Source organism: Oncorhynchus mykiss, chromosome 22 (assembly GCF_057628025.1).
Source record: "Oncorhynchus mykiss isolate SJ-2025 chromosome 22, ASM5762802v1, whole genome shotgun sequence".
Classification (NCBI taxonomy): Eukaryota; Metazoa; Chordata; class Actinopteri; order Salmoniformes; family Salmonidae; genus Oncorhynchus; species Oncorhynchus mykiss.
Window position 1 is genome coordinate 21,747,720 of NC_143043.1, and position 25,719 is coordinate 21,773,438.

The 25,719-nt window shown below is 41.8% G+C and overlaps 1 protein-coding gene across 1 annotated transcript in view; it reads right to left on the minus strand.

The window, feature by feature from the left end:
• hibch (3-hydroxyisobutyryl-CoA hydrolase) overlaps positions 1-19,263 on the minus strand; it is a 54,587-nt gene extending 35,324 nt beyond the window's left edge. Inside the window, 1 exon segment of the mRNA XM_090216408.1 lies at positions 19,105-19,263. Within this exon segment, the coding sequence (XP_090072534.1) occupies positions 19,105-19,263 (159 nt within the window).
• Positions 19,264-25,719: the final 6,456 nt, after the last annotated feature.

The following is a 25,719-nucleotide window of genomic DNA, read 5'->3' on the forward strand; positions in this document are numbered from 1 at the left end:
CAGACCAGAGGACAATTCTCCAAAAAGTACCATCTTTGTCCCCATGTGCAGTTGCAAAGCGTAGTCTGGCTTTTTTATGGTGGTTTTGGAGCAGTGGCTTCTTCCTTGCTGAGCTGCCTTTCAGGTTATGTTGATATAGGACTTGTTTTACTGTGGATGTAGATGCTTTTGCACCTGTTTCCTCCAGCATCTTCACAAGGTCCTTTGATGTTGTTCTGGGATTGATTTGCACTTTTCCCACCAAAGTACGTTCATCTCTAGGAGACAGAACGCATCTCCTACCTGAGCGGTATGACGGCTGCGTAGTCCCATGGTGTTTCTACTTGCGTACTATTGTTTGTACAGATGAACATGGTACCTTCAGGCATTTGGAAATTGCTCCCAAGGATAAACCAGACTTGTAGAGGACTACAACATTTTTTTCTGAGGTCTTGGCTGATTTCGTTTGATTTTCCCATGATCTCAAGCAAAGAGGCAATGAGTCTGAAGGTAGGCCTTGAAATACATCCACAAGTACACCTCCAATTGACTCAAGTGATGTCAATTAGCCTATCATATGCTTCTAAAGTCATGACATTATTTTCTGGAATTTTCCAAGCTGTTTAAAGGCACAGTCAACTTAGTGTATGTAAACATCTGACCCACTGGAATTGTGATACAGTGAATTATAAGTGAAATAATAAGTCTGTTGTTGGAAAAATGACTTGTGTCATGCACAAAGTAGATGTCCTAAACGACTTTTTTACAAGAAATATGTGGAATGGTTGAAAAACGAGTTTTAATGACTCCAACCTAAGTGTATGTAAACTTCTAACTTCAACTGTAGGTAGTTAATGAAAACCTGCTCCAGAGCGCTAAGGACCTCAGACTGGGGTGAAGGTTCACCTTCCAACAGGACAATGACCCTAAGCACACAGCCAGTCTCTGAAGTCTCTGAATGTCCTTCAGTGGCCCAGCCATAGCCCAGACTTGAACCCGATCAAACATCTCTGGAGAGACCTGAAAATAGTTGTGCAGCAATGCTCCCTATCCAACCTGACAGAGCTTGAGAGGATCTGCAGAGAAGAATGGGAGAAACTCCCCAAATACAGTTGTGCCAAGCTTATTTCGTCAAACCCAAGAAGACTTGAGGCTGTAATCGCTGCCAAAGGTGCTTCAACAAAGTACTGAGTAATGGGTCTGAATACTTTTGTAAATGTGATATTTCAGTTTTTTATTTTAAATAAATGAGTAACATTTTCTTAAAACCAGTTTTTGTTTGTCATTATCGGGAATTGTGAAGATTGATGAGTGAAAAAAAAACATGATTTATACGTCTGTGGATGTGCACACAGCACAGCAGCACCTGCTCTGCGTTGATGTCTATGAAGGAGCGTCTGGTCTGCAGTACCTCCGTGACTACAGACAGACAGGCAGCTGGCAGTAACAACAATAAACATGAAGCTAAAACAAACCAAAGACGACCCCAACCACCCGGGGTTCACCTGGGGGTTGTGTGACCAACAGCCATGCAGACTAAACATCAACAGAATGAACAGACGTCACTGCAGTGTTAACTGGAAGATATGTAGCACTGATGTGACTTAGTGAGAGCCCCTCATTGACACGCATTAGCTGCAACAGACAACTACCCCAGAGCTGAGGCGCGGGGTGTGAAAGGCCACATTGGGGACAAGTACAAGGAGGGTGGCTGCCCATTCATTTTTGTAATGAAATTAGGACATGCTGTACAGGAGATCTTTCTAGAGAAATAAAGGAGTAGAATAACAATGTTTTTGAGGAAATAAAGAGAGGGGGAGGGACCTTGGTAAGGAAAACAGAGCTATAACTAGTTGATTAAACTGCCCTGGACAGGTCACCTCAGATAAGGGTCATTGGTGCCCGGCAGCTGGAAATGGTGACTGTGTCCTTTGCTGTAGGTGTGTTGGGCTGTCAGCGGAGATGAGTGTCATGGTTGTGTCAATACCTCCGCTCCTCCCAATACATTCCAATTTGCATCCTTGCAGCAAGTCAAATCAATCACATTCTGCTCAAGGTCTGCTCAATCACTGAGTCGTCGAGTGATTCCTGTCGAACTTAAGGTTGATTTATATAGAAAAATGCGCTTGTAGTTAGGGACTTCAACATATTTGACTAACTTGCATGAAACTGTATGAATCTATATTTCATGAAGTTCAGATTACATTTTGATTGAATCTGAAGGGTAAGACTTTGTGAAGTGTTGTGCGTGTAAATGGCCGTCAAAGGTCATTCTGTTCATGTTAGGTTCTGTGAGACATTCCTATCAGATCAGGACACCAGAGATATAGAGAAGCCATTAAACATCTCAAATGGATGGAATATGAGTTGTCTATCTTGCTGGCACTAAGCAGCCTTTTCTCCAAAGTGGAAAATACCACCCATTGACATGGCCGTGCAGGCTCTGGAGACTGGAGTGGAAAAGCAGATTCCCCGCACATAGGTTTACAGAGAATTATTCTCAGGATGGAATCTGAGGCTGTATATCTCTCACCTTTTTATAGCAATGGGAACTGCTGGTCGGAATGAAGGAGCATGAAAGGGGAGCATTTAATTTAGCATTTCATAAGATGAAATCATACCCATAAAAGTAAAGGAACAATATGATCTACGGGTACCACCGACCACCTAAGTACACGTTCAGGGTATCTGGATTCCCGGAACATAGGACTTGTCAAACAACTTGTCAAATATACAGTATAGCCCAGGTATAGCACATTTCATACTTAACATTTTACAGCTTCATCAGGGGTCTCTGGGGTATTCTCAATTATATCACTGGAGGCTCCTCAGAACAGGAAGAGGAGAACCATCCTCAGTGAATTTCATTCTAAAAAAAAATGTGGGGAACAATTAAAAAGTGATTCTTTTTAGATAAAACTATATTAAATATATTAATGTCACCAATCAATTGATTAAAAACACACTGTTTTTCAATTAAGGTCTACAGTAGCCTCAACAGCACCCTGTAGGGTAGAACCATGGTGTAGCCAGAGGACAGCTAGTTTCCGTCCTCCTCTTCAATACAAAACCTAGGAGACTCACGGTTCTCACCCTTTTCCATAGACTTACACAGTAATTATGACAACATCTGGAGGACGTCCTCCAACCTATCAGAGCTCTTTCAGCATGAACTGACATGTCCACCCAATCAAAGGATCAGACAATGAATCAGGTACTGAAATCATAAGCTATAGCTAGCTTGCACTGCAGTGCATCAATGTGTTTGACTCAAATAGAGAGAAAGACAATAGTTGAACAGTTTTGAACAAATTCATTTCTTTAAAAATGAATGAGAAGCAAGAGAGAGAGAGAGAGAGAGAGAGAGAGACAGCTATATTTCGTTGTATTTTTTCACTTTCACTGAGCTAGCAAATGCAGTTTAGCCTACACAAATAACAGGCTCAAACAGAGAGGGACACAATGTTAGCTAGCTGGCTGGTTATGGCTATCCAACACTGGAACTCTTCCAAGTCAAGGTAAGCTTTTGGTTTTATTAATTTATTGCCACCTGGGCCCGCTGGTGTAACTGCTAAACTGCTTGCTGACTGTACTGTATGATTATAGTGGGTTAACTAGCGCTTTAGCTCTAGTAGCTATGTTGACTATGACATTACCTAATATGGTGACAAGGATCTAGGCTGTATGTAGCGGTTAGCGGTTATGATATTTTGAGGTAGTACGCACACGCGGATATTCTGTGTTGAGCGGTTAACAAAGAAATAGGTACACCTATATGCTTAATTTAGAGTTATTAATGTAACTTTAGTTGTTCTACATGTTTTGATTTTTAATACATTGTAAGGCTGCATGGTGTGACTAATGATGATTTGAAAAAAGTCTCATGAAAGGCATGAACTCTGCTTTGTTTTTTGCGCAGGCTGTACATACTTCATCAGTCTCTCATTCACAATTTGACAAGCACTTGATAATGCCTCAAATTTCCCAGCGGCATCCCCTTTGTGTGGCCGTAATGCCCCCTAAAAAAAATCTGGCCTTTTGCGGCCAGTGGCAATTGTGCCCTTGGGTAGAATATAATAATGATAATTCCCTTCTCCCTGAGTGCTGCTTGCTCCGAAGCACCTCTCACCTCACATGGATCTCCATCACGTATTATCAGGTATGAAGGTAAGACACAGATGCAGACAATGTCGAATTAATAATGGTTTAATAATCCAACAGGGGCAGGCAATAGGTCAAGGCAGGCAGGGGTCAGTAGATTTTCAATTACATTTGCATTGATGTCAGAGTGATTAGAGGGACAGTAGAGTGCTGACTACCAGGCAGTTAGCAAGCTTTTTTGATTGAATATCCAAAATATACAATATACTTGCAGTGAAGCTGCTCAACAACTACACCACACCAGTCATCCAACAGACTATCATTCAGAGCGACACACAGAAGCATCCAGGTTCAATGCCCTGCTCAAGGGTATGTTGACAGATCTCCCACCAGGCCAAAAAACGTGAACCCGAACCCTCCAAGATCCCCCCCACAGTTTCCCAATAGTGGTCCCTCAATCATTCGAGACCGCTCCCACAGTCGCCCCCCCCCCCCAAGAAGAAAAAAATAAAAAATACAATACATTTTATCCCCACCCCCAAGAATTAACTAAAGAGAAAAAAGAAAAAGACAGAAGAAAACAGCAAACAGCAAACAACAACGCAAAGGACATCAAGGACAACTAAAATCATAACAGCAATGCCAACTGTATATGTTTGTGTGCATGTCTGGCACAATTACATGTATGTGTGTGTTCCTGTATGCATTTATTTGAATGAGAGTGTGTGTATATGCATGTGTACAAACACCTGCACGGCATCAGCCTCAGACAAACTGGCATTAGCTGTAAAAACACTGTCATTCAAACATAATAAAACGTATGTTTTATTTTGACTTTATTTTGTACTTTTATCTTTGACCATCATTCTATCTCCCACAAGCAACTCCACTCCCACTTGTAACCAATTCCACATCCCAACCCTCAGCCTCCCTCAGCCCATCCCACCTCTCTCTGCTGGCCACCCTTTTCGGATTTCTACGCAACACATATCTTTCAACTATGCTGTGAGGTTTAACGTACAATTTCAATCTATTTAATCGAATAGAATCCAGATTGCGAGTTGAAGATAAATACTTTTACTAAGAGTATTAGTAATTGACTGACCCGCTCTGTCCAGATCTCCTAATAGTAATATTTCTAGGGTCAATTTTAGATCAATAGACAGGTATTTAGCGATCAATGGTTGCAGGATCTTGTCTATTTTTACAAGTTTTCTATTGAAATTCACTGTTGAAAGCTTATTTATATATTTTGTGATATGAATACCAAGTAGGTCTACTTCACCATCAGCCAATTTTATAGGTAAACCTCAAGGTAATGTAAAAGTTGTATTTCTTAAAGTTCCAATATGTAATATTGTACACTTCTCATAATTAGGTTTTAGTCCAGAGAGTACAGAAAAGTTATCTTCATTGAGACATTTCAGGGATCTAGCTTGCGGACTTAATATAAAACTTGAGTCATTAACATCAATGGACATCTTTGTTTATTAGCCTTGGATTTCTAATCCTCTAATGTTGTTATTGGATCTGATTTTAATAGCTAGCATTTCGATGGCCATAACGAATAGATATGGTGACTGCGGACACCCTTGTTTAACTCCTCGACAATTCAAAACTCTGAGAAGTAGCCGTTATTTACTATTTTACACCTGGGGTTGCTATACATTATTTTTACCCATTATATAAGAGAATCACAGAAATTGAAAAAATCCAGGCATTTATAAATAAAGTACAGTCTTACTTTATCAAATATCTTTTCAAAATCTGCTATAAATACCAAGCCTGGTTTCTTAGATGTTTCATGATGTTCTATTATTTCTAGTAGTTGTCGTATATTATCTCCAATGTATTGTCCATGTAAAAAACCTGTCTGATCAGGATGAACAATAGCTGGTAAAATCCTTTTAATTCTGAGTGCTTTGCATTTCGGTAGTATTTTTGCATCACAACATTGAAGTGTCAGGGGCCTCCAGTTTTTAGATAGACTGGATCTTTATATTTTCCACCTGGGCCTTGTTTTAATAATAGAGAAATCAGACCTTCCTGCTGAGTACCTGACAGACTATCATTTCTATAGGAGTAGTTAAAACAATCTAACAATAGAGCTTTACGTGTATCAAAAAGGCTTGATATACCTCTACTGGTATGCCAACAAGCCCTATGTTTTTCCAGACTGAAAGGATTTAATAGCCTCAAAATATTATTCCTCTGTAATTTGGCTTTTGCACTGATCTTTGTGTACATTTGTTAATTTTCTATTTGTTATATTATTTGGAAATAATTCCTTACTGAGACGGAAAAGAGAACATCTGCCTAAAATATTCAGCTTCCTTTTTAAAAATATCTTTCGGAGAATCATAGATGTCTTGAGTAATGAGTTTCTGCTAGTTATTTTTGTTAGCCTTCCTGTATTGGAGATTCAGGAAGACTTTTGTGCATTTTTCTCCATATTCCATCCAGTTTGCTTTATATTTGTAATAGATTACATTAGATCGATCGTTCTTGAATAAGTTCAAGTTCTTTTTGTTTCTCCTCTAACTTATTTTGTAGCTCTGTCGTATCGTTTTTATTGCTATCTACCTGTACTATTAGTTCATGTATTTCCCTATATCCCTATAACAACTACATCATACCAGTCATCCAACAGACTATCATTCAAAGCGACACACAGAAGCATCCAGGTTCAATGCCCTGCTCAAGGGTATGTTGACCGATCTACCACCAGGCCAAAAAACGTGAGCCCGATCCCTCCACAGTTCCCCAATAGCTGTGTGCATGTCTAGCACTATTACATGTATGTGTGTGTTCTTGTATGTGTAAAAAGTAAAAAATGTTGTTAATTAAAATCATCACACCTTTTGAGTTCCTTTGTCCATGACAGAAAATTATTTCACCACCCCATTCCTTTTTCCACCAACTTCATCTAAGGATGTAGAGTGAGTTTCCTGTAAACAGTATGTTTTTTTCCTTTTCTTTTAGCCATGTAAAGACTGATCTATTTTATAATCTGCTAAACCGTTACAATTATAACTGGCTATACTTATGTCTTATTTCACCTCTTACCATAACTAGATACTTTTCTCAGTCTAAATTGACCATAATTAGTGCTTGTAAAGTTACTGTCACAAGAGGTATTATGACGGTCAAAATTAGAGCTTTCAAATGTCATATTTAGAATTCAAGAAATATGTTCTAGCAATATTTGTTTTATTCCCTTGCCTGTTAGCCTGTGAGCGAATGCCACAGATGTTAGAAAATTGAGACAAGATGTTGTGTGTAGTAAATCTGAGTAGGTTGATGTGTATGATATTGGATGTGATTTAGTGAACGTGTCTACGATGTCTGTATAAGAGTAAGACTATAGTGTGTGCTGTCCAAATAAATAATTTGCATGGTTGAGTGTCTATGTATGTGTGTAACTTGTAGTGCATATATCCTTAATATCATGATGATCATTGTAATCCATATCGTATCACCGTCAATGTTGCATCATAATTACATAATTGAAAAACACATCCCAGCATTTCCATAGCAACTGACGTTTCACATGATTATGAAAGAGGCCTTGCATTACCCTAGAGTTAGCATGTTTGGTAAGCTACTAATGGCCATCAGCAGCATCAGAGCTTGGAGAAGACTAATTACTGTGACTAAACAGTCACGTGGAATTTGACTGCCTTCATGACTTGTGACCGCCGGTGTGGAAATAATACAGTCACTGTAACAGCCCTAGTCACAGACACCTGATGTGTTGTGCACTGAAGTCCACAATCTAAGGGAAAAGATGAGAGAAGGAGAGCGCAAAGAGGCAAATTATACAGAGCACAAAATGATCATGCTGTTTGTATGTGGCTGCTATGAAACTGATCTGAATTTGCTTATGATCGGGGGTGTATTCATTCCGCGGATTCTGTTGAAAAACATTTCTTAAAACGGAAGCAAACAGAACGGGGATAAACATACCTGAATTTGTCCAATATAAACTCTCGTTTGCAACTGTTGGACTAATGAGTGCTACACTGATGAAATATATTAACACATGAAACAATTTCAAAAGATTTTTCTGAGTTACAATTCATATAAAGAAATCAGTCAATAGAAACAAATTCATTAGGCCCTAATATATGGATTTCACATGATTGGGTATACAGATATGCATCTGTCAGTCACAGATACCTTTAAAAAAAAGTAGGGGCGTGGATCAGAAAACCAGTTGTTGTGACCACCCTTTCCCTCACGCAGCCCAACATCTCTTTCGCATAGAGTTGATCAGGCTGTTGCTTGTGGCCTGTAGAATGTTGTCCCACTCCTCTTTAATGGCTGTGTGAAGTTGCTGTATATTTAGGGGGGGGACTGGAACACTGTCGTACAAGTCGATCCAGAGCATCCCAAACATGCACCATGGGTGACGGGGACATTTTCAACTTCCAGGAATTGTGTGCAGATCCTTGCGACATGGGGCTGTGCATTATTATGCTGAAACATGAGGTGAAGGCGGCGGATGAATGGCACAACAATGGGCCTTAGGATCTCGTCACAGTATCTGTGCATTCAAATTGCCATCGACAAAATGCAATTGTGTTAATTGTCCGTAGCTTCTGCCTGCCCATACAATAACCGCCACCACGGGACACTCTTTTCACAATGTTGACATCAGCGAACCACTTGCCCACACGATGCCATTCTACCGGTACAGTTGAAACAGGGATTCCTCCTTATAGAGAACAATTCTCCAGCATGCCAGCGGCCATCAAAGGTGAGCATTTGCCCACTGAAGTCGGATACAGCGCCAAACTGCAGTCAGGTCAAGACCTTGGTGAGGACGACGAGCATGCAGATGCTTCCCCGAGACGGTTTCGGACAGTTTGTGCAGAAATTCTTCAGTTGAGCAAACCCACAGTTTCATCAGCTGTCCGGGTGGCTGGTGTCAGATGATCGTACAGGTGAAGAAGAAAATGCGGAGGTACTGGGCTGGCATGGTTACACGTGGTCTGCGGTTGTGAGGCCGGTTGGACGTACTGCCAAATAAACTAAAACAACGTTGGAGGCGGCTTATGGTAGAGAAATTAACATTACATTCTCTGGCAAAAGCTCTGGTGGACATTCCTGCAGTCAGCATGCCAATTGCACACTCCCTCTCAACTTGAGACATGTAAATATATTATTTTAAATGTATAGTTTTTTAAATGTATTTTCTTTATTTATTATTTTCCCCTAACCCTACTACCCATCCCCTAATTGGAGTAAACTAATGGACAACAATACTTTGGCTTCCACTTCCAGCTAATACAGTGCATTCGGAAAGTATTCAGACCCCTGGACTTTTTCCACATTTTGTTACGTTACAGCCTCATTCTAAAATGGATTAAATTATTTTTTCCCCCTCAATACCCCATAACGACAAAGCGAAAACAGGTTAAGATTTTTTTTGCAAATGTATAAAAAATGTAAAACAGAAATATCTTATTTACATAAGTATTGATAGCCTTTGCTATGAGACTTGAAATTGAGCTCCAGTGCATCCTGTTTCCATTGATCATCCTTGAGATGTTTCTACAACTTGGAGTGTTAAATTCAATTGATTGGACATGATTTGGAAAGGCACACGCCTGTCTATATAAGATCCCACAGTTGACAGTGCATGTCAGAGCAAAAATCAAGCCATGAAGGTCAAAGGAATTGTGCGTAGAGCTCCGAGACAGGAATGTGTCGAGGCACAGATCTATGGAAGGGTACGAAAACATGTCTGCAGCATTGAAGGTCCCCAAGAACACAGTGGCCTCCATCATTCCTAAATGGAAGAAGATTGGAACCACCAAGACTCTACCTAGAGCTGGTCGCCTGGTCAAACTGAGCAATCGTGGGAGAAGGGCCTACAACTTGATCAGGGATTTGACCAATAACCCAATGGTCCCTCTGACAGAGCTCCAGAGTTCCTCTGTGGACATTGGATAACCTTCCAGGAGGACAAACATCTCTGCAGCATTCCACCAATCAGGCCTTTATGGTAGAGTGCCAGACAGAAGCCACTCCTTAGTAAAAGGCACATGACACCAGCTTGGAGCACCTAAAGACTCTCAGACCATAAGAAACAAGATTCTCTGGTCTGATGAAACCAAGATTGAATTCTTTGGCCTGAATGCCAAGACTCACGCATTCACCTACGGTGAAGCATGGTGGTGGCAGCATTATGTTGTGGGGATGTTTTTCAGCGGGAGGTACAGGGAAAGATGAATGGAGCAAGGTACAGAGAGATCCTTGATGAAAACCTGCTCCAGAGCACTCAGAACTTCAGACTGGGGCAAAGGTTCACCTTCCAACAGGACAATGACCCTAAGCACACAGCCAAGACAACGCAAGAGTGTCTTCGGAACAAGTCTCTGAATGTCCTTGACCTGAAAATAGCTGTGCATTTAACGCTCCCCATCCAACCTGACAGAGCTTGAGAGGATCTGCGGAGAAGAATGGGAGAAACTCCCCAAATACAGTTGTGCCAAGCTTGTAGCATCACACCCAATAAGACTCAATGCTGTAATCGCTGCCAAAGGTGCTTCAACAAAGTACTGAGTAAAGAGTCTTATGTAAATGTGATATTTCAGATTTGTATAAATTTGCCAAAACCCTGCTATGTCATTCTGGGGTATTGTGTGTAGATTGTTTTTTTCCCCTAATTTTAGAATAATGCTGTAACGTAACAAAATGTGGAAAAAGTGAAGGGGTCTGAATACTTTCCGAATGCACTGTAAGTATTGGCTAGTACGCATATGCAGCTGTCGTTGACTTATTCCACATTTTGTTGTGTTACAGCCTTCAGAAAATACCCATAATGTACACTGAGTGAACAAAACATTAGGAACACCTTCGTAATATTGATTTGCACACACTTTTGCCCTCAGAACAGCCTCAATTCGTCGGGGCATGGGCTCTACAAGGTGTCAAAAGCGTTCCACAGGGATGCTGGACCATGTTGACTCCAATGCTTCCCACAGTTGTGTAAAGTTGGCTGGATGTTCTCTGGGTGGTGGACCATTCTTAATACACACGGGAAAATGTTGAGCCTGGAAAAACCCAGCAGCGTTAGCAACCAGGAAATTAGGGATTTCCACTAGATAACACAGCCACAAAGTCCGAACAGCTTTCCCAGTTTGACAACAGATGCAGCTTTGGCGGGAGAAATCAATATTCGAATATCACAGCCATCACAACACTGGTGGGTAAGTAATACTGTGAAACAATATTATTCCACTATTAGCGGCAGATATATTATGGACATTTTCTGAAATTACAAAGCAAAAATTCTCACCCATCTACACACAATACCTCATAATGACAAAGTACAAATATAAATAAATAAATAAATAAAAATAAATAAATAAAGGGGGATACCTAGTACAACCTGTACAACTGAAGGCATTCAACTGAAATGTTGCTTCCGCATTTAACCCAACCCCTCTGAATCAAAGAGGAGTGGGGGCTGCCATAATTGACATCCATGTTAAGACATTTATGCACATTTATAAAAAAAAATGAAATACAGACATATCTAATTTACATAAATATTTGCACCCCTGACTCAATACTTTGTAGAAGTACGTTTGGCAGCGATTACAGCTGTGAGTCTTTTTGGGTAAGTCTCTAAGAGCTTTCCACACCTGGACTGTACAAAATGTGCCCATTATTCTTTAAGATCTGGCAAATTTGTCATTGATCATTGCTAGACAACCATTTTCAGGTCTTGCAATATATTTTCAATAAATATAACTGTTTTAAAGACTATAGGCCTCTTGGTGAAATCCCTGAGTGGTTTCCTTCCTCTTCTGCAACTGGGTTAGGAAGGAAGTCTGTATCTTTGTAGAGACTGGGTGTATTGATACACCATCCTAACTTTACCATGCTCAAAGGGATATTCAATGTCTACTTTCTACTTTTTTTTTTTTTTACCCACCTACCAATCGGTGCCCTTCTTTGCGATGCATGTGGTCGAATCTGTATTTGAAATTCAATGCTCGACTGAGAGCCATGCAGATAATTGCATGTGTGGAGTACAGAGATGAGGTAGTCATTGAAAAAAAATAATGTTAACCACTATTATTGCACACACGGTGAGTCCATGCAACTTGTTAATCAAATTGTTACTCCTGAACATATTTAGGCAGGCCAATATAAAGTGGTTGAATACTTATTGACTCAACACATTTCAGCTTTTCATTTTTAATTTGTAAAAATGTCTAAAAACATAATTCCACTTTGACATTATGGGGTATTGTGTGTAGGCCAGTGACAAAAAAAATCTCAAATTAATCTACTATAAATTCAGGCTGTAACACAACAAAATGTGGAAAAAGTCCAGGGGTGTAAATACTTTCTGTAGGCACTGTACAGTATGTAAGCCCTTCTATGACACATGCTACTGTGCTAACGCTGATAGGAAGGTCCTGATAAAGGACTAGCTCAGGTAGCAGCTGTTTGCATGGGACTTTATTTGGTCTCACTGGAAGGGTGCAGGTGAAATCCTCATTCTGAAACCTCACCATCACCAGACAGCCATATAAGTGAGTTGCTTCCATTATGAAACAGGGAGTGACTACTTTCAATAAGAAACGTTCATTTTCATTTTTCGTTGGAAAAACATTTCCGTTGTGTGCCCTTATGTACATGACCCAGAAGTGGGAACTGTTTTTGATCTCACTAATGGATTAATTGAACATCCAGATGCGAGCCGTCCCAGAGTGTCTGGTCGTCTTGAAAGAACGGCATCTATGGTGCCTAATTTGATAGACTACAATGTCTGACAGCCATCAGCAGCCCATTCACATCCTAATTAAAATGTAAATGAACAAATGTCCAGAGAACTGTTGAAAACCTTTCAGATGTACTGAAAACATTCAAGGCCAGAAATACTATGCTTCTTCTATCTAACATCAAGCATAAATTCAGATCAACTGTAAAATGCTGTAACGCATAAATCTAAGACGCCGTTTGTGTATCATCATCATCAACAGGAGACCACGCAAGTTGCTGATCAATTTCATTTACATTTTTAGCTTCCTCTATCCTCTGACTCTTTAATGCTAGATTATGAAATGCCATATGACCAATGTAGACATAATTTGAGTGACAGTTGTTGGAATGGGGATATTACTGGCAATTGAGGGTTATCATTGCAGGCAAGTCCATGCATAAAAACTGGGTCTCTTTTTTGGTTTCTTGAGTAAGTCAGCTCCAAAATGCAGGTGTTTCAGCCTAGTTTATTGCTTTCTGTGGTGGTGGGGCAGCTAGTGGAAAATACGGAGCGTAGGGGTTGGTAATGTTCTCTAGTTCCGCCGTGACTGGCTCAGTGTTCTGTCACTCATGGGGACACTACAGTGCCTTGCGAAAGTATTCGGCCCTCTTGAACTTTGCGACCTTTTGCCACATTTCAGGCTTCAAACGTAAAGATATAAACCTGTATTTTTTTGTGAAGAATCAACAACAAGTGGGACACAATCATGAAGTGGAACGACATTTATTGGATATTTCAAACTTTTTTAACAAATCAAAAACTGAAAAATTGGGCGTGCAAAATTATTCAGCCCCTTTACTTTCAGTGCAGCAAACTCTCTCCAGAAGTTCAGTGAGGATCTCTGAATGATCCAATGTTGACCTAAATGACTAATGATAATAAATACAATCCACCTGTGTGTAATCAAGTCTCCGTATAAATGCACCTGCACTGTGATAGTCTCAGAGGTCCGTTAAAAGCGCAGAGAGCATCATGAAGAACAAGGAACACACCAGGCAGGTCCGATATACTGTTGTGAAGAAGTTTAAAGCTGGATTTGGATACAAAAAGATTTCCCAAGCTTTAAACATCCCAAGGAGCACTGTGCAAGCAATAATATTGAAATGGAAGGAGTATCAGACCACTGCAAATCTACCAAGACCTGGCTATCCCTCTAAACTTTCAGCTCATACAAGGAGAAGACTGATCAGAGATGCAGCCAAGAGGCCCATGATCACTCTGGATGAACTGCAGAGATCTACAGCTGAGGTGGGAGACTCTGTCCATAGGACAACAATCAGTCGTATAGTGCACAAATCTGGCCTTTATGGAAGAGTGGCAAGAAGGAAGCCATTTCTTAAAGATATCCATAAAAAGTGTTGTTTAAAGTTTGCCACAAGCCACCTGGGAGACACACCAAACATGTGGAAGAAGGTGCTCTGGTCAGATGAAACCAAAATTGAACTTTTTGGCAACAATGCAAAACGTTATGTTTGGCGTAAAAGCAACACAGCTCATCACCCTGAACACACCATACCCACTGTCAAACATGGTGGTGGCAGCATCATGGTTTGGGCCTGCTTTTCTTCAGCAGGGACAGGGAAGATGGTTAAAATTGATGGGAAGATGGATAGAGCCAAATACAGGACCATTCTGGAAGAAAACCTGATGGAGTCTGCAAAAGACCTGAGACTGGGACGGAGATTTGTCTTCCAACAAGACAATGATCCAAAACATAAAGCAAAATCTAGAATGGAATGGTTCAAAAATAAACATATCCAGGTGTTAGAATGGCCAAGTCAAAGTCCAGACCTGAATCCAATCGAGAATCTGTGGAAAGAACTGAAAACTGCTATTCACAAATGCTATCCATCCAACCTCACTGAGCTCAAGCTGTTTTGCAAGGAGGAATGGGAAAAAATGTCAGTCTCTCGATGTGCAAAACTGATAGAGACATACCCCAAGCGACTTACAGCTGTAATCGCAGCAAAAGGTGGCGCTACAAAGTATTAACTTAAGGGGGCTGAATAATTTTGCACGCCCAATTTTTCAGTTTTTGATTTGTTAAAAAAGTTTGAAATATCCAATAAATGTCGTTCCACTTCATGATTGTGCCCACTTGTTGTTGATTCTTCATAAAAAAATACAGTTTTATATCTTTATGTTTGAAGCCTGAAATGTGGCAAAAGGTCGCAAAGTTCAAGGGGGCCGAATACTTTCGCAAGGCACTGTACGTCACTGCCCAATCTAAGGGTAGAGCTAGAAAATTCAGGCCCCTTGGGTGCTGCCATAGTTACATTAGAAGTGCCCAACCAAGAAGGCTAAACGTCAATGGCCACAGAAAAAAATGACGTCAAATCATGTTATATCTACAGTAGCTTTGATTGTCAAATCAAATTTTATTTGTCACATACACATGGTTAGCAGATGTTAATGCGAGTGTAGGGAAATGCTTGTGCTTCTAGTTCCGACAATGCAGTAATAACCAACAAGTAATCTAGCTAACAATTCCAAAACTACTACCTTAAACACACAAGTGTAAGGGGATAAAGAATATGTACATAAAGATATATGAGTGAGTGATGGTACAGAGCGGCATAGGCAAGATACAGTAGATGGTATTGAGTGCAGTATATACATTTGAGATGAGTATGTAAACAAAGTGGCATAGTTAAAGTGGCTAGTGATACATGTATTACATAAAGATGCAGTAGATGATATAGAGTACAGTATATACATATACAGTGCCTTGCAAAAGTATTCGGCCCCCTTGAACTTTGCGACCTTTTGCCACATTTCAGGCTTCAAACAAAGATATAAAACTGTATTTTTTTGTGAAGAATCAACAACAAGTGGGACACAATCATGAAGTGGAACGACATTTATTGGATATTTCAAACTTTTTTAACAAATCAAAAACTGAAAAATTGGGCGTGCAAAATTATTCAGCCCCCTTAAGTTAATACTTTGTAGCGCCACCTTTTGCTGCGATTACAGCTGTAAGTCGCTTGGGGTATGTCTCTATCAGTTTTGCACATCGAGAGACTGACATTTTTTCCCATTCCTCCTTGCAAAACAGCTCGAAATCAGTGAGGTTGGATGGAGAGCATTTGTGAACAGCAGTTTTCAGTTCTTTCCACAGATTCTCGATTGGATTCAGGTCTGGACTTTGACTTGGCCATTCTAACACCTGGATATGTTTATTTTTGAACCATTCCATTCTAGATTTTGCTTTATGTTTTGGATCATTGTCTTGTTGGAAGACAAATCTCTGTCCCAGAGTCTTTTGCAGACTCCATCAGGTTTTCTTCCAGAATGGTCCTGTATTTGGCTCCATCCATCTTCCCATCAATTTTAACCATCTTCCCTTTCCCTGCTGAAGAAAAGCAGGCCCAAACCATGATGCTGCCACCACCATGTTTGACAGTGGGGATGGTGTGTTCAGGGTGATGAGCCGTGTTGCTTTTACGCCAAACACGTTTTGCATTGTTGCCAAAAAGTTCAATTTTGGTTTCATCTGACCAGAGCACCTTCTTCCACATGTTTGGTGTGTCTCCCAGGTGGCTTGTGGCAAACTTTAACCGACACTTTTTATGGATATCTTTAAGAAATGGCTTTCTTCTTGCCACTCTTCCATAAAGGCCAGATTTGTGCAATATATGACTGATTGTTGTCCTATGGACAGAGTCTCCCACCTCAGCTGTAGATCTCTGCAGTTCATCCAGAGTGATCATGGGCCTCTTGGCTGCATCTCTGATCAGTCTTCTCCTTGTATGAGCTGAAAGTTTAGAGGGACGGCCAGGTCTTGGTAGATTTTCAGTGGTCTGATACTCCTTCCATTTCAATATTATCGCTTGCACAGTGCTCCTTGGGATGTTTAAAGCTTGGGAAATCTTTTTGTATCCAAATCCGGCTTTAAACTTCTTCACAACAGTATCTCGGACCTGCCTGGTGTGTTCCTTGGTCTTCATGATGCTCTCTGCGCTTTTAACGGACCTCTGAGACTATCACAGTGCAGGTGCATTTATACGGAGACTTGATTACACACAGGTGGATTGTATTTATCATCATTAGTCATTTAGGTCAACATTGGATCATTCAGAGATCCTCACTGAACTTCTGGAGAGAGTTTGCTGCACTGAAAGTAAAGGGGCTGAATAATTTCACACCCAATTTTTCAGTTTTTGATTTGTTAAAAATATTTGAAATATCCAATAAATGTCGTTCCACTTCATGATTGTGTCCCACTTGTTGTTGATTCTTCACAAAAAAATACAGTTGTATATCTTTATGTTTGAAGCCTGAAATGTGGCAAAAGGTCGCAAAGTTCAAGGGGGCCGAATACTTTCGCAAGGCACTGTACTAATTCTCCATTAGCTAGAGTGCTTCAATAGGACACAGTGGAAAAAGTCACTGTGCTACGAGTGTTGCACGGTATACTGAAACTTCTGTACTTTTCCTATACTAAAACATGAAAAACGTTTCGGTACTAGAATTGTTGTTACTAGAATGTGCCTTTAAAAAATATATATATATTCTCCCCAATTGGTAGTAGTTACAGTCTTGTCTCATTGCTGCAACTCCCGTACAGACTCGGGAGAGGCCAAGGTCAAGAGCCATGCATCCTCTGAAACACAACCCAACCAAGCCGCACTGCTTCTTGACACAATGCACATCCAACCCGGAAGCCAGCCGCACCAATGTGTCCAAGGAAACGCTGTACACCTGGCGACCTGGTCAGCGTGCACTGCGCCCAGCCCGCGCTAGTGCGCGATGAGACGGATATCCCGCCGGCCAAACCCTCCCTGACGACGCTGGGCCAATTGTGCGTTGCCTCATGGACCTCCCAGTCGCAGCCGGCTGCAACAGAGCCTGGGCTCAAACCCAGAATCTCTGGTGGCACAGCTAGCCCTGCCCGGGAGGCTGGAAAGTCTGTTAATCAGTGCAGCCGATGTCCCCTTACAGCGCGAGCGCACCATGCCTGCATGCACTTATCCTGCACCGGGAGTCTGGGCTGTATCATGTTAGCTCCCCACTCATGCCTCCCAGAAGTTAACACACTTGAATAATGCGACATGGCATGTAGAAATGTTGAAACTGTTATTTACTGTTCACAGAACAATGTCCATACAGGCAAGAACACTTTACAACGCAAAATGATACTGGTAGCTTCCAGCTTTGTAGGTAAAGTCTGATCAGTCCCAAATGGAAGGGAAACTGATTGTTTGTCATCTGTAGCCCCATGAAATCAAGCAAAACAAGCTCAATAACGCAATGCATGCATACACTCCTATTGAATATGCATTGACCAGTATATTGTGAATAGGCCTAGGCTACATCTTGATTTACCCAGTTTATCAAGAGATTTACCATTCAAATAAATGACTACTATCAGGAACCAAGGTAAGACCCAGATGCAGTCTCGTCGAATTGACAATGGTTTAATATTCCAACAGGGGCAGGAAAGAGACAGGTCAAGGCAGGCAGGGGTCAGTAAACCTGAGGTGGGGCAACAGTACCGGACGCTCTGGTCAATGACGCTCCTAACAGGAACGTTCTCCATAGCCCACCAGAGTACTCGCTCCTAACAGGAACGTTCTCCATAGCCCACCAGAGTACTCGCTCCTAACAGGAACGTTCTCCATAGCCCACCAGAGTACTCGCTCCTAACAGGAACGTTCTCCATAGCCCACCAGAGTACTCGCTCCTACCGGTGAGCCTGTTTTTTTAAAGGACAAGGGGACACGAAATGACGAAGAGTCCTGCAATACAGACAACTCTTCATGTCAATCCTGTATTGCTGTTCCGCTGGCGATAGCCCAGCTCTGCCTAGTGGCATAGGCTTATGAAGAGGAGGTGACTCGGCCATCTTTAGCAGCCCTCGGGGCAGTTCGGGAAGCTTCAGGTTCTCTCGGCAACGAGGCCATCGGGAGCTTCCGGGATGACTTGGAGGCAAGGTGGGATCCCTGGAAATTCAATTTCCTCTCCATTCGTCGTTCCCATAATCGCTCATTGATACAGATGGTCAAGCGATGAGGGAATTGAGCTCCGTAGGTAACGCCCCGGGGTGCAAGCTTGTCCTTGACCCCTATGAGACGCCGTGCAGGAATATATGGGACAGTGCCACTTGATTCCAAGAACTCTCTCCGCTGCCAAAGTATGGAAATCCACAGCATAATCAGCTACACTGCGGGAGTCCTCTCGCCCGGAGAATGGGGCATCAAAAACCTCTCTCACTTCTCCCACAAACCACTCCAGACTGGCTGTTGTTCCCACACTGCAGCAGCCCAGGTGAAAGCCCTCCCGGACTTCAGCGTGATGAGGTAGGCTATCTTGGCATGATCCGAAGGGAAAGAGGGCGGCTGAAGCTCGAAGACGAGGGCACACTGAGCTGGCACCGGATCTGCTGGGTCAGTCATGGCCAGTTCGTACTATCAGGAATCAAGGTAAGACCCAGATACAGACACGTTGAATTGACAATGGTTTAATATTCCAACAGGGGCAGGCGATAGACAGGTCAAGGCAGGCAGGGGTCAGTAAACCTGAGGTGGGGCAACAGTACCGGACGACAGGCAGGCTCAGGTTCAGGGTAGGCAGAGGTCAACAATCCAGAGGTGGGGCAAAGTTAGGCAAGGGTCAAAACCAGGAGGGCAAGAAAAAAAAGAGACTGGGAATAGCAGGAGCTGATAACAAAAACGCTGGTTGACTTGACAAACAAGACGAACTGGCAACGGACAAACAGTGAACACAGGTATAAATACACAGGGGATAATGTGGAAGATGGGCGACACCTAGAGGGGGTGGAGACAATCACAAGGACAGGTGAAACAGATCAGGGTGTGACAGACTGCCATTATGTTATGCAGTTAGATTGTTTTTACCGAAATCAAATTGATTGTATGATTGATTCACTAATGCATTCATGACTGTCTAATGAAAGTCTAATGTAATGATATTGAACTCAAAAGATGCCCAATGATTGAACAGAGCAGTAACTGAATTTGGGTCTGGATCAGTGCCATTCTGTGACTTGGACTAATATGCCTTCTTGTCAAATACTGTATAGAAAAGGATATGTACCATCTACTACTCTTTCTAACCAGGACAAAAAAAAAAAAAAAAAAGTTTTGAAATGTGAATCTTGCATTTCTTGCAATTGGATTAAATGGTAGTTCAAATTACTAAATGGTGAGCCTATCATCTGATGTAAGATAGGGGGCATTACAAGTTATCAGTTTAGAGTTAAGTACATAAGAGTTAAAACATATATACAACTTACATCTGAAAAATGTGGCAGGGTGATTGAAATAACACGTTTAGAAATTGTGTCAATATAGCCCAGTGGCTCTGTCGTGTTTGATCAGGCCAACAGGTAGGCTCGTCATTGTTTTCAGTGTTAGACCGGGATGTGGGCACACCATAAAAAAACAGACAGGCCAATAAATCAAGCCCTCACTCAGGGGAGATAGTTCTGATTGGACAGGGGTAAAATACTTCCATAACACTTGCTTTCACCATCCAACCACTGAATTTATGATTTTTCCCAATTGTCTATCGCTAAGACATCCACACTTTCCCCCCATGGAAATATGAAGAGAACAAACTTGAAGCCCAAATGTATAAACAATAGTGATAAAGATGTTTGGTGTAAAACATCCTTTAGAGGACTCCTGAGATCCTCAGGAGGCCCCCAGGTAGTAGGCTATATTGCCCCTTACTGGTGAGTAATTAAGTAAGGTAAGTCAAATCAAACAATATTTGTCACACTATGGTGTAGACCATAGTGTGAAATGCTTACTTTCAAGCCCTTATCCAACAGAGCAGTTGAAGAGTTAAGAAAATATTTACCAAATAAACTAAAGTAAATAAAAATGTAAAAAGTAACACAATACGTAACAATAACGAGGCTATATACAGGGGGTACCGGTACCGAGTCAGTGTGCGGGGGTACAGGTTAGTTGAGGTCATTTGCACCTGTAGGTAGGGGTGAAGTGACTATGCATAGATAATACACAGCGAGTAGCAGCAGAGTACAAAGCAAATGGAGGGGGGGTGTCAATGTAAATAGTCCGGTGGCCATTTGATTAATTGTTCAGCAGTCTTATGGCGTGTGGTAGAAGCTGTTAAGGAGGCTTTTGGTCCTAGACTTGGCACTCCGGTACCGCTTGCCGTGCTGTAGCAGAGAAAACAGTCTATGACTTGGGTGACTGGAGTCTGACAATTTTATGGGCTTTCCTCTGACACGGCCTATTATATAGGTCCTGGATGGCAGGAAGCTTGGACCCAGTGATGTACTGGGCTGCACGCCTGTAGCGCCTTACGGTCAGATCTCGGGCAGTTGCCATGCCAGGCGGTGATGCTCTTGATGGTGCAGCTGTAAAACCTTTTGAGGATCTGGGGACCTATGCCAAATCTTTTCAGTCTCCTGAGGGGGAAAAGGTTTTGTCGTGCCCTCTTCATGACTTGGTGTGTTTGGACCATGATAGTTCGTTGGTGATGTGGACACCAAGGAACTTGAAACTCTCAACTCGCTCCACTACAGCCCAGTCGATGTTAATGAGGGCCTGTTCGGCCCGCCTTTTCCTGTAGTCCACAATCAGCTCCTTTGTCTTGCTCACATTGAGGGAGAGGTTGTTGTCTTGGCACCACACTGCCAGTTCTCTGACCTCCTCCCTATAGGCTGTCTTATCGTTGTCTGTGATCAGGCCTACCACTGTTGTGTCATCAGCAAACTTAATGATGGTTTTGGCGTCGTGTTTGGCCACACAGTCGTGGGTGAACAGGGTGTACAGGAGGGGAGTAAGTACACACCCCCGAGGGGCCCCAGTCTTGAGAATCAGCGTGGCAGATGTGTTGTTGCCTACCCTTCCCACACAGTATTCTCACATAGGTGTTCCTTTTGTCCAGGTGGGAAAGGGCAGTGTGGAGTGCGATTGAGATTGCATCATCTGTGGATCTGTTGGGGCAGTATGCGAATTGGAGTGGGTCTAGGGTTTCCTGGGAGGATGCTGTTGATGTGAGCCATGACCAGCCTTTCAAAGCACTTCATGGCTACCGACATGAATGCCACGCAGGTTACCTTCGCTTCCTTGGGCACAGGGACTATGCTGGTCTTTATTTATTTATTTGTTTGTTTATTTTATTTCACCTTTATTTAACCAGGTAGGCAAGTTGAGAACAAGTTCTCATTTACAATTGCGACCTGGCCAAGATAAAGCAAAGCAGTTCGACACATACAACGACACAGAGTTACACATGGAGTAAAACAAACATACAGTCAATAATACAGTATAAACAAGTCTATATACGATGTGAGCAAATGAGGTGAGATAAGGGAGGTAAAGGCAAAAAGGCCATGGTGGCAAAGTAAATACAATATAGCAAGTAAAACACTGGAATGGTAGATTTGCAATGGGAGAATGTGCAAAGTAGAAATAAAAAATAATGATTGAATAATTGAAACACGTAGGTATTACAGACTCGGTCAGGGAGAGGTTGAAAATGTCAGTGAAGACACTTGTCAGTTGGTCCGTGCATGCTTTGAGTACACGTCCTGGTAATCTATCTGGCCCCTCGGCTTTGTGACCTGTTTAAAGGCCTTGCTCACATCAGCTACCGAGAGAATTACCACACAGTCATCCAGAACAGCTCTCCGTGACCCTATTTTTATTTTATTTAACTAGGCAAGTCAGTAAAGAACAAATTCTTATTTACAATGACGGCCTAGTGCCCCTGAACTGCCTTGTTCAGGGGCAGAACAACAGATTTTTACCTTGTCAGCTCGGGGATTTGGTCAAGCAACCTTTCGGTTACTGGCCCAACGCTCTTACCACTAGGCTACCTGCCACCCCATACAAGAAGATGTGTCTGAATGTAGCCTGCCTGAGTCAAACCCTTTCATATGCCATATCTTTGTGTGCCGTGTGTGAACTCGATCTAAATGACTCACACCTCTCCGTGACTCCACCCTGCCAGGGGGAAACCGACAAAAACACATTGAACCTGATGGAAACACATGCAGCTCGTCTGTGCTCAGTGACCTTGGTGGGCACCCGGAAGAGGAAGGGAGGGGACACACAGCTGACAGTCTGACAGCTGGGTGAAACTATTGCCACAGTGTCTCATCCAGCATACACATGCCACATATTACTTCTCATTATGGGCTGGGCAAAATAATACATCGCTAACATGGAATGACTGCACAAGGTTCTGAGTGGATCGAAATGTGTACGTATAAGTGAGATTTTCTTTAACCCTTTATTCCAAAACAATCTAGGCTACTCATATTAAATCATGGCTTGGCTTCAACTCTGTCAGACATACCACTTCCACACATTCCTATCACAATGCATGATGGTGCGCTCTTCATGGTTGTATTGACTGTCTTCGGCAGCAGCTCTATGTCTACTGTCTGAGTAACTGTAGCTAGTGCCTCTCCGCTTCTAACCATCTGCAGGACAACAAGGTATCAATTCCCATACCGGGCAAGTCTGACAGGAGGATGGGAAAAAACAGTGGCAGCAACATGCTCTGGTCTATGTCACTTCTCATCGCGACCAATGAGAGCCCACCTTGGTATCAATTCACAATAAAAAGGGACTACAGGATGTTAAGCACATGGCTGCCACCTGCAGCAAGGTCTGTAAATTATAGAGCGAACTGACACATTTTATTGTCAGCTATAAAAAGGGTGTCATCAAAGGACTTGAACAGTGTGTGAACTCATAGGGGCACATTAATTGTACTCTAGACAGAGAGGCCTTTGTGTAAATGAGGTGTGTACAGTTTAACTATGATCAAAACCTTCAGAGTAAATTCTGAAATGAAATACACAAGTACTTCCTTGAGAGTGAATGAGGGGCAATACATCAATAGTCCATCAGTATTTCCTCCATATCAGACCCAGAACTTTGCAAATGAAAGCATTTTCATACTGCTGTGGACGGTAGTCTAATGCACGTATAGTACAAGAGTTTTCCACCAAAGGCAAAATCAGTCCTTGTTTTTGGAACATTAGTCATTTCAAAGAACCTGAAATTGGGTCACTGGTGATGACTCAAAGGCTAAACATTCCAAATGTAGTATTTCTGCACACAAAAAAAAGGACATGATATTCACAAAATGACAACATATTCAAATACCCATTCTAGTTTGTGACCCAACTGGCTACCTACAGTGGTGTGTATTCATAGTGGCCGAGGGTTTCCCCCAAAAAAATCCCAATTAAAAAACAAAATGATTTATCTTTCGTCTCTCTATGTTTCATACATTTTCTTTTCTTCAATTCGCAAGAAGCTGAATGTATCTCACAGGAGAAACAGAGCCCCCCTGTCTCTCTATGTGTGGGCCATCTATCTGATGCTGTCTGGTCCAAACGAGTATGACATTGTGGCCACCTATAGCATTGAAGGCAAGGGAAGCCAGCGAGCATCTGGGAAAGGGCCAATTCAAGCTAGCTTCCGTTGACACTTTATTTTTTTGTGCGTCAGGACCATTCTCAGTTGAGCTCGCTCAGTTTAGCTCAATGCTGATTGGCTAATTTTGTATACAAGGATTTGACATCACTCCTATCAAATCCCATAGAGAGCATACATAATTGACAGAAAAACTTGAATTGTTGCATCTCATTGTCCTCTGGTGTATAGTTTACCCAGCTAGCTAAAATTGGCCCCTTCCTAAATTAGCCATGGATGGAGAGGTTTTACTTAATTGTACATACTGGCCAATGATTATAATGGCGATTCTGATCTAACCATTAATTCATACATTGTTGTGCCCCTGGCCTGAGAGGATGGAAGTTCAATATGTAGCCAGATGTAGACGGCTAATGTTAACTAAATAATGTTGCCCATGAATGGAAGTTAGGCTAGCGGGCAAGCATTTTAGCCAGGTATTCTAGGACAACAAAAAATACAAGCATGTACTGTATGACAGAGTGATCGTTTCGTCAACATGAAAGAGAAGAGGATGGCATTGGTGTAGGGTGATTCTAAATCAATAGTAGTTTAGTGGTCCGAAAATGGCGGAAACATTAACTTGCTTGACCATGCTGTAGGTCATGTAAAATAAAGGCATGGTTGAATGTATTCTACTTATTGTCTCAGCCTTTATGCCTATATATCACAGTTGCAAGGAATATGATCTAATAGGTTAAAGAGCAAACAATGCAATTATCACAACACAGAGTTAAATATGGCTTATATGGGGGGGAGGCTTCCCCAGTTATTTTTTTCCCATGCACCCCTACTGGCTACTTATCTGCCATCTTGTTGGGTTTTGGCAAACCATGTTTGTGTTTAGAAGCCTACCTGTTTTTATTTTCATCTAACCTTTTCAAGGGAGATTACTGAGACAAGCTACAGTGACAGCCAGGACCACACTCCATCTCTGCTCCAAGGAAATCATGCTAATCATGCCCGCTCATGTCGCCATCAGGTGGTCAAAACATACACCGCAGAAATAACTTGCAATGTCATCTATCTGTATGCTCGGAGGTCTGGGCAAAATAATATATTTTTATCCTCACCGCTCCCATTGTTATCCCACCAATAAGGGCCACATATGGTTTCTGATATGTTCCTTAAAATATAAAATAAAATATAAGTCAAAGCAAGTGTTGTAGAAAAAGTCACTGATAGCCAAAGGAGGGAAACAGGTGCTCCTAAGATACAAAAAAAATAACTGGTCTCATCAGAGAAAATGGATGTACAGTACGGTATGTCCTTGTAGGTTCATAATGAAAACCAAACATGATGTAATACACAGGCATACTGTTTGTTGTAAAACTCTCCCCTCTCTTACATAATCATGGAAGATGCGTGATTGGGACACGTACCAATAGTATTGTTCAGGATGTATTCTTCACGGAAGTCCTC